The 15,246-nt window shown below is 42.1% G+C and overlaps 1 protein-coding gene across 1 annotated transcript in view; it reads right to left on the reverse strand.

The window, feature by feature from the left end:
- The window catches only part of retreg1 (reticulophagy regulator 1), a 69,697-nt gene that overhangs the window by 33,430 nt on the left and 21,021 nt on the right, over positions 1-15,246 (reverse strand). Inside the window, exon 4 of the mRNA XM_059653788.1 lies at positions 1,145-1,271. Within this exon, the coding sequence (XP_059509771.1) occupies positions 1,145-1,271 (127 nt within the window). The remainder of the gene's footprint in view (positions 1-1,144; positions 1,272-15,246) is intronic.

Here is a 15,246-nt window from a genome sequence, read left to right on the forward strand (position 1 = left end):
CAACATTCGGGTGGTGTTGTTGTGGCACTGGAAGTGGCCCAGGATAGACATGTTGTCCAAGGAGCGGGAGGGGGAGTTGAAGTGGTTTGTGACTGGGAGATGCAGTCTTCTGTCACGAAGTAAGCAAAGGTGTTCCACAAAGCGGTCTCCAAGCCTCTGTTTAGTTTCCCCAATGTAGAGGATGTAGAAGGATCGGGAGGGAAAAATGTCCTTGGTAGTGGAGTCCTTTTCTCCTTCCCCACCCTTATCTGCCTTCCAGAGGGACTACTCTGTCCGTGACTCCCTTGTCCGTTCCACACTTTTCCCTGAAGTTGGAGGAAGTACTACACCTGCTCCTATACCTCCCCCCTCACTCCCATCCCAGGCCCCAAGAAAATCTTCCACATTAAACAGAGGCTCACCTGCACATCTGCTAATGTGGTATATTGTATGTGTTGTTCCCGATATGGCCTCCGCTACATCGGGGAAACCCAGTGGAGGCTTGGAGACCATTTTGTGGAACACCTACGCTTGGTTCGTGACAAACTACTGCACCTCTCAGTCACGAACCACTTCAACAATCCCTCCCACTCCTTGGACGACATGTCCATCCTGAGCCTCCTCCAGTGCCACAATGTTGCCCCCTGAAGGTTGCAGGAACAGCACCTCATATTTCGCTTGGGAACCCTGCATTCCAATGGTCTCAAAGTGGACTTCACAAGCTTCAAAATCTCCCCAAACCCGATCTCATTCCAAAATCAGCCCAGCTCCTCTCCGCCTCCTTGACCTGTCCATCTTTTCTCCCACCCAGCCACTCCTCCCACCTAATTGACCAACCCCCACCCCCACCCCCACCCCATTCCTACCAGCCTCATCCCCACCTCCTTGAACTGCTGTGTTCATCTAGCTCTACACATTGTTATCCTACATTATTTTAATCTGTTTTGTCGGGCATCTGACCGGCAATGTTTCAATTTTCAACTGTTCCCCATCATTTCATCCAATTGTTTCAGAATTATTTTAGGTTCTCTCATACTCATTACCTAGTTACCTCCTGTAACTGGTAAATCAGAATGATCATTTTCCATCCCTTTTCAGATTTTTTTTGGAAAATACAACTGCCTCTATTTTGAACTTTACGTATTGCAGAGTTGCATTTTCTTACCTTCCCAGGGTTTAGCTTTTTGAAATGGGTCATCTCCTCAAAAAACAGAGAACAACTCATCAATGCCTCTGTGATGCACTGGCTGAGTTTTGGTGTGTATTCTGGCTTCATTTCAGTCACTTTACAGCTAAGTAAAACACAAGTTTAATGTTATTTTAAAATATTGAAAGGCAAAAGTGGATAAATTCTTCTTAAGCAAGGGGGTGAAAGATTATCGGGGTAGATGGGATTGTGGATTTGAGGTTACATAATTAGATCAGTCGTGATCATATTCAATGGTGGAGCAAGTTCAAAGGGATGAATGAACGATAGGAGTTCCAGCACTGATCACTGCAGAACACCACTGGTCATGGATCTCTGGTTATAAAAACACCATTCCACACTACTCTCTGTCTTCTGTGACCAAAAACGTTCTGTATCCATCTTACCAGCTTACTACGGATCCCATGTGCCTTTATCTTCTGTATCAGCCTGCCTTGAGGGACCTTGTCAAAGGCCTTGCTGAAGTCTACGCAGACATCCATCAACCTGCCCTCACTAATTATCTTTATCACTTCTTCAAAAGACTCAACCCCCTGCAGAAAACCATGCTGCCTACTGCTAAAAAGTCCATAATTTTTTTCAAATGTGAGTAAATCCAATCTCTAAGAACCTTCTCCAATAAATTTCCGTACCACTGATTCCCTACTCAAGTTATCCCTGTTGCCCTTCTAAAACAAACGGACATCATTGGAAAATCTCCAGTTCTCTGGGACCTCTCCTGTGACTACACAGATACAAAGATTTCATACAAGGCCCCAGACAATTCTTCCCTCAGTATTCTTGGACAGATCCTATCAGGTCCTGTCTACCTTAAAGTTTTCTAAATCACCCAACACCACCTGTTTTTTTATACTGACTTCCACTAGAATATCAACATATATTCTATATGATCTCTAGATCCACATCATCCACCATGTTCTTCTCCTTTGTGAATACCGGCACAAAGCATTTGTTAAGGATCTCACCCATTTCCTCCAGCTCAATGCATAAATTCCCTCCGTTATTACTGAGCGGACCTACCATTTCCCCAGATACCCACTTATATCTAAAACACCTTGGATTTTCCCTAATCCTGTTTGCCAAGGACATTTCATGGCCCCTTTTAGCCTTCCTAATTCCTTGTTTGAGTTCTTTCCTGCATATAATCTTCAAAGGCTCTGTCTATATCCAGTTTCCTAAACCTCATGTAAGCCTCCATTTTCTATGTAAGTTCACAATTTCCTCATCCAAGGTGCCCAAATCTTTCCATTCTTAAACTTCATTTTCACAAGAATAATGCTGATCCTTAACTGCTCTTTAAAAGATTCCCACATGCCTGAGGTGGATTTAGCCTCAAACAATCACCACCAATCAGTTCTTGCCTAATACTGTCATACTTAACCTTCCCCCAGTGTAATACTCCCAACCAAGGACAACTGTTATCCTTATCCAAAGTTTCTGAAAACTTACAGAATTCTGGACACTGTTCCCGAAATACTCCCCCACTGAAACTTTGATTACTTAACTAGGCTTAGATGAGTGGCTTAGTGATTAGCACTGCTACCTCACAGTGCCAGAGACCCTGGTTCTATTCCACCTCTGGGTGACTGGCTGTGTGGAATTTGCATGTTTTCTCCATGTCTGCCAGGTGCTCCAGTTTCCTCCCATAGTCCTTGAATGTACAAGTTAGGTGGATTGCCTGTACTGTCTCGGAATGTGTAAGCTAAGGTGATCAACCACATGGCAAATATGGGGTTATGGGGATAAAGCTGGGTTTGGGTGGAATACTCTTTTGAGGTTCAGTGTGGACTTGTGGCCTGAATGGCCTCTTTCTACTTGATAAGGACGCTATGATTCGAATACCAGGTCCAGTATGACCACTTTCCTACTTGGACTGTTTAAATATTGCTTCAAGAAACTCTCCTCATCGCATCAAACAAACTCTCCCCAGTCCAAACCCCTAGCACTAGGGGAGTCCTGGTCACTATAGGGAAAGGTAAAATCACCCACCACAACAACCCTGTGTTTTTCCATTTTTCCATAATCTGTCTACACATCTATTTCTGTATCACCTGCTGGCTGTTGGCAGGCCTGTAGTACAAGCTGAAAGTGATTGTATACTTCCTATTCCTGAGCTCTACCCTTCTTAGCCTTTCTTCTTGAGTTGTTGGTGGTATTTTACAACTTTAACTTGTGGGAATCTATTGTTTAAATTGCCATTCCGAAAAAACCATTGCTGCAGTTTTAACAACAACTCAGAGTTGCTTGGTAGTTCAATTCTTGGAAGTGCAGACATTGCAGTTTTATCAGCAAGCGGCAAGGATTCTTTGTTCCAGAAGGCAGTCTTACGCAGGACATTAGACTTGGCCAATTATCACGTACTGCAGATTGTGACTGAATCAGATCAGTTTGAGGGCCCAGCAGTTAGTGATGGGGGAGCGTCAGCCCTTAAATCTGATCAACAGGAACAAGGTGTTTTTTCACCTGTGCAGATAAACATGGGGAGCAAACAGGAACAGTATTGTCTGGGGGATAGATAGAGAACAGCATAGTCCAGTGTTCTCTGCCAGCATGACCGAGAAATCCAACAGTTGTGTTGCATGCCCAGAGCCGGGGTTAAGGACATCTCTTCACAGACGGACATGAATTGGGGAGTGGGAATTGAGCATTCTGTTGTTGTGGACCACATATGCATCAAAGGGGAAGAATGAGGAATAATATGCTGTTGAGAGGTTGGGGTCCAACTTAGTGTACAGAGCACTGAATAAGTGGATTGCTACCTGGGCCTTATGCCAATTGAGATAGGTTCAAGCAGGTTTGGGAATTTAAATGCATGGCTCTAAGATGAGAGTGGGAAGAACAGCTTTCAATTTATAGTGACATCAGTACTCAGCAAAGAGAGAACTGTTCTATTGGGATGGACTCTACTTATAAGAGAAAGCAACCCTTTTATGCATTGAGAGTCTCCCTGCAAAGAATATCTCTTTGTCTATCTGTTGCACATTTCCCTGAACAGTTTACTAGGTTATTTCAGAGGACAGTTAAGAGTCAATTACATTGCTGTAGATCTGAAGTCACATAAAGGCCAGACCAGGAAAGAATGGCAGATTTTCCGATACTAAATATCACATTTTATCAATGGAAATTTAAATTTCATCAGCTACCATCCACAGGAACAGCCTGGTCCTCTGGATTATTAGTTCAGTGAAATTGCCACTACTCCATCATTACCACTTAAACTAGAATCAGAATCCTTGTGAATCATACAGTTTAGAGTGGGCTTTAAAACACTGTAGTCTGGGAGGGAGCCAGTTCAGGTGAAAGGAGGTAGAATATAGAAATTCAAAAAAGGAAATGTTGAGGCAACACAATAGTGGGGCACTGTGGCTAGGGCATGACAGAGAGTCTCAGAGGGTTTAACAATAATTGTGGATCAGTAAAGTTCATGCAGGGAACTGTAGTTTTAAAAAAAGATTCTTTATCAATGTACAAATCATCCACAATTAGCTTGATGAATGAGTGGTAAAAGCAAATGATTTAGATTGAATCACAGATGCAGAGACATAATTACATAGTGATCAAGGTTAGGAAACAAATATTCCAGAGCATGCAATATTTTGAAAAGACACACAAAATAGCATAAGAAGATGGTGAATGCGAGAGGTGGTCAGAGAAACTTTTTGGAAACTGGGGTTCTCTTTAAACCTGTGTACTTTTAGTAATCCATATTTCATTCACCTGTGTTACGAGTAGTAACTTGCCTCCCACAAGCATAAACAAAACATTTATCAGGTGCTACATCAGCTCTCATAACTGCAATGTCTTCAAAAATTACAAGGGATGAAAACAAACCTTCAAATGAAGTTGGACAAAAGATCAACAGTCACCGGGCATTATGAATAGCTGCCCACAGTCATTGATAGGTGATGATTTATACAATCAGACCCCAAAATAAAGGTATTTTAGAACATAGAATATAGAACTTGGAACAATACAGCGCAGAACAAGCCCTTAGGCCCACGATGTTGCGCCGACTTGTGTACTAATCTAAGCCCCTCCCCCTACACTGTCCCATCATCATCCATTTGCTTTTCCAAGGACTGTTTAAAAGCCCCTAATGTGGCTGAGTTAACTACATTGGCAGGCAGGGCATTCCACACCCTTACCACTCTCTGAATAAAGAAACTACCTGACATCCTTCTTAAATCTATCACCCCTCAATTTGTAGCTATGCCCCCTTGCACAAGCTGAAGTTATCATCCTTTGAAGAAGACTCTCGCTGTCCACCTATCTAATCCTCTGATCATCTTGTATGTCTCTATTAAATACCCTCTTAGCCTCCTTCTCTCCAATGAGGACATACCCAAGTCCCTCAGCCTTTCTTCATAGGGCCTGCGCTCCAGACCAGGCAACATCCTGGTAAATCTCCTCTGCACCTTTTCCAATGCTTCCACATCCTTCCTGTAATGGGGTAACCAGAACTGTACACAATATTCCAAATGAGGCTGCACTAGCATTTTGTACAGTTGCAGCACGGCATCACGGCTCCGGAACTCAATCCCTCTACCAATAAAACCTAACACACCGTAAGCCTTCTTAACAGCACTATCAACCTGGGTGGCAACTTTCAGGGATCTATGTACATGGACACCAAGATCTCTCTGCACATCCACACTACCAAGAATCTTTCCATTGACCCAGTATTCTGCCTTCCTATTATTCCTCCCAAAGTGAATCACCTCACATTTATCCGTATTAAACTCCATGTGCAACCTTTCAACCCAATTCTGCAGTTTATCCAAGTCTCCCTACAACCTGCAACATTCTTCCATACTGTCCACCACTCCACCGAGTTTAGTGTCATCTGCAAACTTACTAACCCATCCAGCTATGCCTGCGTCCAAGTCATTTGTAAAAATGACAAACAGCAGTGGTCCCAAAACAGATCCTTGAGGCACACCACTAGTGACCTGATTCCAGGCTGAATGTTTTCCAACAACCACCACTCGTTGCCTTCTTACAGAAAGCCAGTTTCTAATCCAAACTGGAAAATCTCCCTCAATCCCCTGCCTCTCTATTTTCTCCAATAGCCTACCATGTGGAACCTTATCAAAGGCTTTAATGAAGTCCATGTACACCACATCAACTTCCCTTCCCTCATCCACATGCTTTGTCACCTTCTCAAGAAACTCAACGAGGTTTATGAGACATGATCTGCCCTTGATGAATCCATGTGGACTATCTCCAATCAAATTGTTGCTTTCTAGATTATTATAAATCCTATCTCTTACAATCCTTTCCAAAACCTTTCCTACAACAGACGTAAGCCTCACAGGTCTATAATTACCTGGGTCATCTCTTCTTGAACAAGGGCACAACATTTGCAATCCTCCAGTCCTCTGGTACTAAACCTGTAGATAATGAGGACTCAAAAGGCTCCACCACCTCCTCCCTAGCTTCCCAGATAAGCCTTGGAAAAATCCCATTCGGCCCAGGGGATTTATCTACCTTCACACCTTCTAGAATTGATAACACCTCCTCCTTACTAACCTTAATCCTTTCAATTCTAGTAGCCCGTAACTCAGTCATCTCCTCTACAATATTCTTCTGTTCCTCAGTGAAAATTTTAACAGGCATAACTGGGGAGAGATAGTTCCAAGCAAGAAGGCTAAGGGAAATGATTGACCATCTTCTCGGAATTGAGACTAGTTCGGTTTAGATTAGATTCCCTACAGTGTGGAAACAGGCCCTTCGGCCCAACAAGTCCACACCTCCCCCTGGAGTATCCCACCCACACATCCCTGAACACTATGGGAAACTTAGCATGGCCAATCCACCTAGCCTGCACATCTTTAGGAAACGTAATCGGCATGGACGAGTTGGGCCGGTGTCCATTTCCATGCTGTATGACTGAATTCCCTTACATCAGCCAGAGACCAGAGCAGAAAAAAAACCACAAAGACATAGGCAACGTTTCAAAACCACTACCCCTGCTCCTTCATAAGGTCACATTTAGGATCAATTTCCTCTAAGCTGCACTATTCAAGAAAGCAGGAAAACAGAAAACTACAATTACAAACATTGGCCTGACAGTCATCGTGAGATGACTAGGGAATCTTTTAAAAATGTCTAACAGCACTCTTAAAAGTATCATAGTACAATCAAAGTGGTTTCACGAGGATATTTTGTCCAAGTTTTTTCTTAAAAATAGTAGTAGTAGGGTAGATGAAGAAGAACCAATAGATGCATTTCAAAAGACATTTAATAGGATGCCATATAGAACAGGCAAGCTATGGGTTCATGGAGTTGTAAATAAATTTATTAGCATGGATATAGGAAAGGTTAATGGAAGAAAGGAAAGAACAGAAATAATTAGGGCATTTTCAAATTGTCATACTCTGACTAATGGGAGGCACAGTGGTTAGTGGTTAGCACTGTCGCCTCACAGTGCTAGGAACCCAGGTTCAATTCCAGACTTTGGTGACTGTCTGAGTGGAGATTGTGTGGGTTTTCTCTAGTTTCCTCCTGCAGTCCAAAGATGTTCATGTTACATGGACTGGCCGTGTTAAAGTTGGCTTTTAATGTCACAGGGATGTTTAGGCTAGGCAGATTAGCCATGGTAAATGCAGAGTTGGGAACGGGATGCTTTTTGGAAGTTTGGTACAAACTTGGTGGGCCAAACAATCTCTTTCTGAACTGTCGGGATTTTATGATTTTACTATTGATATTAATGACTTATACCATGATGTATCCACATTTTTGAAAGTACAACGGTGGGTGGAAATGTAAGCTGTGAGGAGGACTAAAAGGTACTGTGAAGTATATATAAATAAACCAGATTAAATCAGTTGGCAACAAGATGGCAGATGGAAATAATGAAGTGGGAGCTTTTCTTTATTTACTTCCACCATATGAATAAAAAGCCACATAATTTTGAACTTCAGAGATTTAGATGTTCTTGTACTTGGAACAGAGTGCTTGCATACAAGTACAGCAAGTAATTAGGAAGGAAAATGCCATGTTGACCTTTATTGTAATGTGACTGAATTAAAGATTCTGAAAGAGTCTGGAAGGGCTTGACAATGTACAGTGAGGTTGTTTCCAATAACTGTACAATCAAACTGGGGACAGTGACTCAGGATAAGGGGGCAAGCATTTAGGATTAAAATGAGGCCACAATTCTTCATGCAAAACCTTATAGAAGCTTTGAAATTTTGATACCATAGAGTTTTGAGCATGTCATTGTTGGATATATATTAGACGAAGAAAAACAAATTTTTGCTCTCCCAGAAAATCAAGAAAAATGAGGAGCAGGCAAACATGAATCCAACATCAGCCACGATCAAGATATTAACAGGACAAGACAGGGTAGATAAACTATTTCCACTGGTTGGGAATTATAGAAGTAGGCGACATAGTATGAGAATTAGAGCCAGACCATTCAGGAGAGATGTGAGGAAGCAGTTTTACACATAAAGCATGATAGATGGTTGGAACTCTCTTCCACAGATGGCAATGGATGCTAGCTTAGTTTTATATCTCAGATCAATAAATTTTTGAGAAGCATGTAAATGGCAGAGCAGGCTTGCTTGGCTACGATGTCTACTCCTGCTTCTATCTCTTATATATGACACAAGCTCACAACACCCTTCCTCACAGACTACATCATGCTAAACATTTCACAATGAAATCCAGTTCACCAGTTGTTCTAAAGCTTTTCCAATGTAGATTAACTGTTAAGGCGACTGACATTCCAAATTTCAACAGTAAACAACATACAGTAATGATAACCAGGAAGTGTAAATTCAAGTGACTGAAATTATTTTTCTTCATCTTCTTTCAGATTTCATGAAATTCCAAACAAATGCAATTTAAACCATGTGAAAATGTATATTTAGCTGAAAATTACTTTAAATGTTCAGAAAAAGATTCAAATTGATATGCATTATTTTTCAGCACATTTTCGTTGTAAAGCTTACCAATTTAACAACGAGATGGCCTATGTCATTCTCTTCTAAATTCATTAGTTTTTTTTGAAAAAGTGCCCCATATGAACACCAAAAGTAGGTGGTAGCCTCTTTAGTTAATTAGGAATCTACCACCTCCTACTACATCTTAAAGGAATCGAGTAAGGTTGTAATGCAATGTAGTACTGGAATGGTATCCTAATCTTTACGGCCTAGGCAGCTGACAGCTCAACAGGCAATGAAGAAAATCAGATGTGCAAGAGACCAGAATTAGAACAGATCAGAGATCTCAGGATAATAATATAATGAGAAGATTCCAGAGATAAAGGGGAGATCATGCAGGAATTTGAAGATACTAACTAAAAATTTTAATCAAGGCTATCAGGCCATCTTTGAAAGTTTCCCTGTATTCCTCACCATATTTCTCTCTCTATCCCATTTCAAATACACTCCCTTCACTCACTCTCTCTCTCACCCTCTGAAAACCAGGTCTCTAAATTGATCTGGCAACAACACATTCCAAATTCCAACTTTAAAGACTTTTGGCCTTCAAGAACCATAGTGATGTCTCTCATTCCATCACCTTGTCCCACAAAACCTTCACTGTTTTCTATCCAATCCAGTACGGCTCTCACATTCACTCCCTCAAGTCCAGGGATGCCAATATATCTTGCACACAATGGGTGAACACATCCCGGTCTGACTGAACTTTCTTAAGTTCAATTGAACTTTACAACTTGCCAAAACCATGACAGACTACATAATTTCTGACTATTTTTCTACACTAAATTTCTTTTTGAAAATGTTCTACATGAAACTCATTTAACAAGCAGTACAAGGGCATCCTTGTGAGCAGTTGTTCATCTATCTCTGGTGCTTTCCTCTTTTATCCTGTTAAGGCAAACTGTGTTGCGCCTCAGTCCTGGGCTGTTGTCTCTTTCCCAACTCTTCTCCCACCTTATTCCTTGAGCTCTCCAAATTAATTTTGTTCTGATCGTCCATCTTCTCCTTCCTCAATTCCATTCCCATTAATTGGCTGGCCATTAAATTTCTCTTCCTGTTTTCCATGCTAGTTGAGATTATGAACTGCTCACTCTCTTCAGGTGTTGTCCTTCTCTCCATCTAAAATGAACTTCAACACCCTCTCTTCAGAAAAGAAATCCATTCTGGACCTGACTATTCTCTCAGATTAGCACCCAGCTTCAATCTTCCCTTCCTGTTCTCTCAGATCCATGATCAGTTGTCTCATCCGTAATTATCCATTTAAATTTCTCCCTTCAGGTTCCAGCCATTCAAAAACAGCTCGGTGACTTTGAACATCACATATTATCACTTCTCATTCAGATCTCTCTGCAATCTTCAACATAGTTAACCATACCATCCCCATCTAAACTTTGTCCATTGCTATCCAGCTTGGTTCCCATTCATATTCATCTGATTACAGTCATATAAATAGCTTCAGGAAAAAGTTTGCTGATCTGCACACCATCACCTCCCTATCCCTATGGGGAGGCAATGGCCTAGTGGTATTATCACTGGTCTGTTATTCCAGAGACCCAGATAATGCTCTGGGGACTCAGGTTTGATCCCGCCACAGCAGATGATGGAATTTGAATTCAATATATATCTGGAATTAAAAATCTAATGATAACTGTGAATCCTTTGTTGATTATCGGAAAAAACTATCTGATTCACTAATGCCCTTTAGGGAAGGAAACTGCCACCCTTACCTGGTCTGGCCTACATGTGACGCCAATGTGGTTGACTCTGAACTGCCCTCTGGGCAAATAGGGATAGGCAATAAATGCTGCCTGGCCAGCAACACCCTCACCCTATGAATGAATTAAAAAAAACCTACTCACTCCTACTGATTTATTACTGACCTTCAAAAGAATTGGAGTCAGCTTCTATATATACATGATAACACCTAGGTCTACCTCTCCATTCACAATAGCATTGATCTTAATGAATGGTAGTGCAGGCTTGAGAGGCTGAATTGTCCATTCTTGCTCCTTGTTCATAATTTCCATCGCAAATTTTAACTCAACTTGCAAACAGTCACCATGCTCAGATGCTATGTTACTGGCTTGTGAACATCTGAATTAAATATTACTAATGCTCCTCATTTTTGCAAGCCTCGTACTGATATCGTGTAAATGCTACTTTACAATGGTCTTTTTAGTGAAGTAATCAATAATTTTGTTATTAAAAGCAAAGGTTATTGAAAAATGAATAATGTAGCAGCACGGTGGCTCAGTGGTTAGGATTGCTGCCTCACAGTGCACAGGACCCAGGTTCAATTCCAGCCTTGAGCAACTGTCTGTGTGCAGTTGCATGTTCTCCTTGTGTCTGCATGGGTTTCCCCCAGGTGTACTGGTTTCTTCCCACAGTCCAAATAGGTGGATTGGCCATGCTAAATTGCCCTGTATTGTCCAGGGTAGATGGATTAGTCTTGGGAAATGAAGGGTTACAGGGATAGGGTAGGAGAATGGGTCTGGGTGGGATGCTCTTCAGAGGGTTGGTGTGGATTCTATGGGTCAAATTACCTGCTTCCACACTATTGGGATTCTATGATTCTATGCAACATAGGAACCAGGAGCATGTTCTGCCTTTCAGTTTGAACATGGTTGATCCTCTATCTGAAAGCCATTTTCCCACTTTCTTTCCATACCCCTTCATGCAATTAAAATCAAAAAAAATTTCTCTCTTTCTTGAATATATTCAGTGGCTTGGCCTCCACAGTTTTCTGTGCTACAGAATTCCAAAGCAACTAAGACAGAAAATGCTGGAGAAGCTGTGAAGCATCTGTGGAGACAGAAACAGAGTTAATGTTTCAAATCCATTATGATTCTTCTTCAGCAGCTGAAGAGGGTCATACTGGACTCAAAACACGAACTCTCCCTCTCCACAGATGCTTCGGTAGGGAGGTCAAAACTGCATGCAATACTCCAGGTGTGGTCTCACCAAGACCTGTATCACTACAGTAAGGTTTCCCTACATTTGAATTCAATTCTTCTTGCGCTGAATGACAGAATACCATTTGCCTTTATAACTGCTTACTGCATCTGCTGGTTTAATCCCCATTGACTGGTATTCAGGGACAGCCATATCCCACTGTACATTCATATTTCCCAATATAGTTGGGATATCATGTTGTGGCTGTACAAGACATTGGTGAGACCACTTTGGAATGCTATGTTCAACTCTGGGCTTCCTGCAATAGGAAAGATGTGGTTAAATTTGGAAGAGTGCGGAAAATAATTACAAGGATGTTGCTGGGATTGCAAGTTTTGAGCTATAGGAAGAGGTTGAATAGGCTGGGGCTTTTTCTCTGCAACATCGGAGGCTGAGGGATGACCTTATAGAGGTTTATAAAATCATGAGGGTGATTAGCTCTAATTCCCAGGGTAGGGGAGTCCAAAACATTTAAGTTGAGAGGGTAAAGATATAAAAGGGACCTAAGGGGCAACTTTTTCACGCAGAGGCTGGTGTGTCAATGGATTCAACAACCAGAGGAAGTGGAGGGAGCTGGTACAATTACAACATTTAAAGAACATCTGGATGGGTACATGAACATGGAGGGTTTAGAGGAGATATTGCCAAATGCTGGCAAATGGGACTAGATTACTTCAGGATATCTGGTTGGCAAGGATGAATTGGACCTGTTTCCCTACTGTACAACTCTATGACACATGTTGCCTTTCTAAACGTGATGTATACCTCCATGACTCTGTATCACCATTAAAATAATACAGTTTGTCTTTGTTTACACACTGATGTGTACAATGTCACATTTAGTCAAGAGTACTGCATCTGTTGTGTATTTGCCCAATAAAGGCATATTGTTGAGAGCTTTGAGCACATGACTTTTCCATTGACAAAGTAAGCAACCTCATGTTTAACCAGATGCAAAAGCACTTGGAAAGCAGGCAAGAACTGAATCAGAGATAATAGGAACTGCAGATGCTGGAGAATCCAAGATGATAAAATGTGAGGTTGGATGAACACAGCAGGCCAAGCAGCATCTCAGGAGCACAAAAGCTGACATTTCGGGCCTAGACCCTTCATCTGATGAAGGGTCTAGGCCCGAAACGTCAGCTTTTGTGCTCCTGAGATGCTGCTGGGCCTGCTGTGTTCATCCAGCCTCACATTTTATCATCAGGCAAGAACTGAACACTGGTGCACACACAACATACACCACACTATGTAGTCATGAATGGTCACTGACAGTCTAAGGGTCTCTCAGTGCAACATGTGCATCAACTGGTTTGTCCCATCAGCCATCAGATTTACCGTATTCAGCCCTGGCAACAAGGAGAACAACAGTACATACTCCCTTTGACACTGCTAAGACTGCTGGCCTTCTGATTGACTGGTAGATTTTGCCACCAAGTGCCCATCCTATAAAAACCCAGGAGCCCCAACTAGAACTGATTAGTGGAGAAAAAAAGTCAAAGTTAACATTTCATGTCTGGTGACCCTTCCTCAGACCAGCAACTTCTGTGTTTGTTCCTGATTTACAGCATCCGCAGTTCTTTTGGTTTTTGTTTAGCAAGTGATTAGTCGCTAGGCAGTCCAAAAATGCAGGCAGGGATCATATAAATATTTTAAGCAGGATTACCCCCAGCTTTTGGGCCTTGCATCGAAGCTGTGCAGCACTGATAAGTCTGGCCATCGTCACCATCTGTATGGATAGGCAAAGCCCATTGTTTCATTGGTTGTTGGACATGTTGAAGTAATTCCATCTTCGAAGATACAATCTAAGCTCAATTTCCTTCCTAACCCTCATGCCTCCTCACTCTCAGGACCATTCTGTCTGTCAAAGGTGTTCATTACCACAGGACTCATACGTGATTGCTTACTGCTGTCTTCCTTGCAGTCAAATGACCTTCCAAACTGTGTTTGGAATCCTGACCCCCTGTACATATTTCCAAAGGAGGATCATACAAGAGTCAAAATATTAATTTTCTCTTTCTCTCGGTAGATGCAAACACACCTACCAAGTTTCTCCAGAGGTTACTGTTTTCATTATGATGACCACCAGCATTGCACAAGTGCATACAGAATGCAATCCCTAATGGCACTTAAATGCAATGACTGAGTGTGACACTCTGCAGTTCTCTCTTTCATGGAGAATAGCCTACGTTCTGGGATGGCAATGATTGCCTCTCTGCTGTTTCCATGCACTTGATCTGCCTCCAGTGAACACGTTTACAGGTTGGGGGATTCTCAGAGGCACCTTCCTTCTCCACACACCAGAGGGATTTGATATTGAAAGGAAACCAGAATGGCAGCCAGCCAAATTTAATGACCAGTCTGTATTTGCTCCCAAACCCATAGGTATCAAAAGGTTGAGCCCAAATAACTTCCAATAATGTATTCATACAAACAATTAACTGCATGGAATCTAATGTCCTCAGAATTGTTGCGGGCCTTACATAGTGACAAAACCTCAGCATGTGAAGAAGCACGAGCAGCAGATTAATCAATGATAAGGGCAGATATCAGAGCTAACAATTATTGGTGCTATAAAAGGAGTTACATTCATAAGCTTACAGTAACACACACACACACAAACACACCCAAGACACACACACACACACACACTCACACACACGCCCAAGACACATACATACACAGACACACACAAACACACTCACACACACGCACCCTCAAGGCACACACACACAAAAACACACACACACCCAACACACACACCCACACCCACACATATCCCCAAGACACACACACCCCCAAGACACACACACACACACACACAATCACTCATAAACACACACACACAAGACACACACTCACACACACACTCACCAAAGACACAGACACACTCAAGACACACACACACATACTGAAGACACATACAAACACACACACACACATCCAACACACACATACACACACACACACACACACACCCCCAAGACATACACACACACACAAACACAAAACACACACACACATACCCAACAGACAGAAACACACCCGCACATCCAAGATAAACGCACACACCAAAGGCACACACAGACAGACACCCACCCAAGACACACACACACACACACACACACACACACACACACAAACACACACACACACACA

The sequence above is a fragment of the Stegostoma tigrinum genome, chromosome 2 (genome assembly GCF_030684315.1).
Source record: "Stegostoma tigrinum isolate sSteTig4 chromosome 2, sSteTig4.hap1, whole genome shotgun sequence".
NCBI classification, from domain to species: Eukaryota; Metazoa; Chordata; class Chondrichthyes; order Orectolobiformes; family Stegostomatidae; genus Stegostoma; species Stegostoma tigrinum.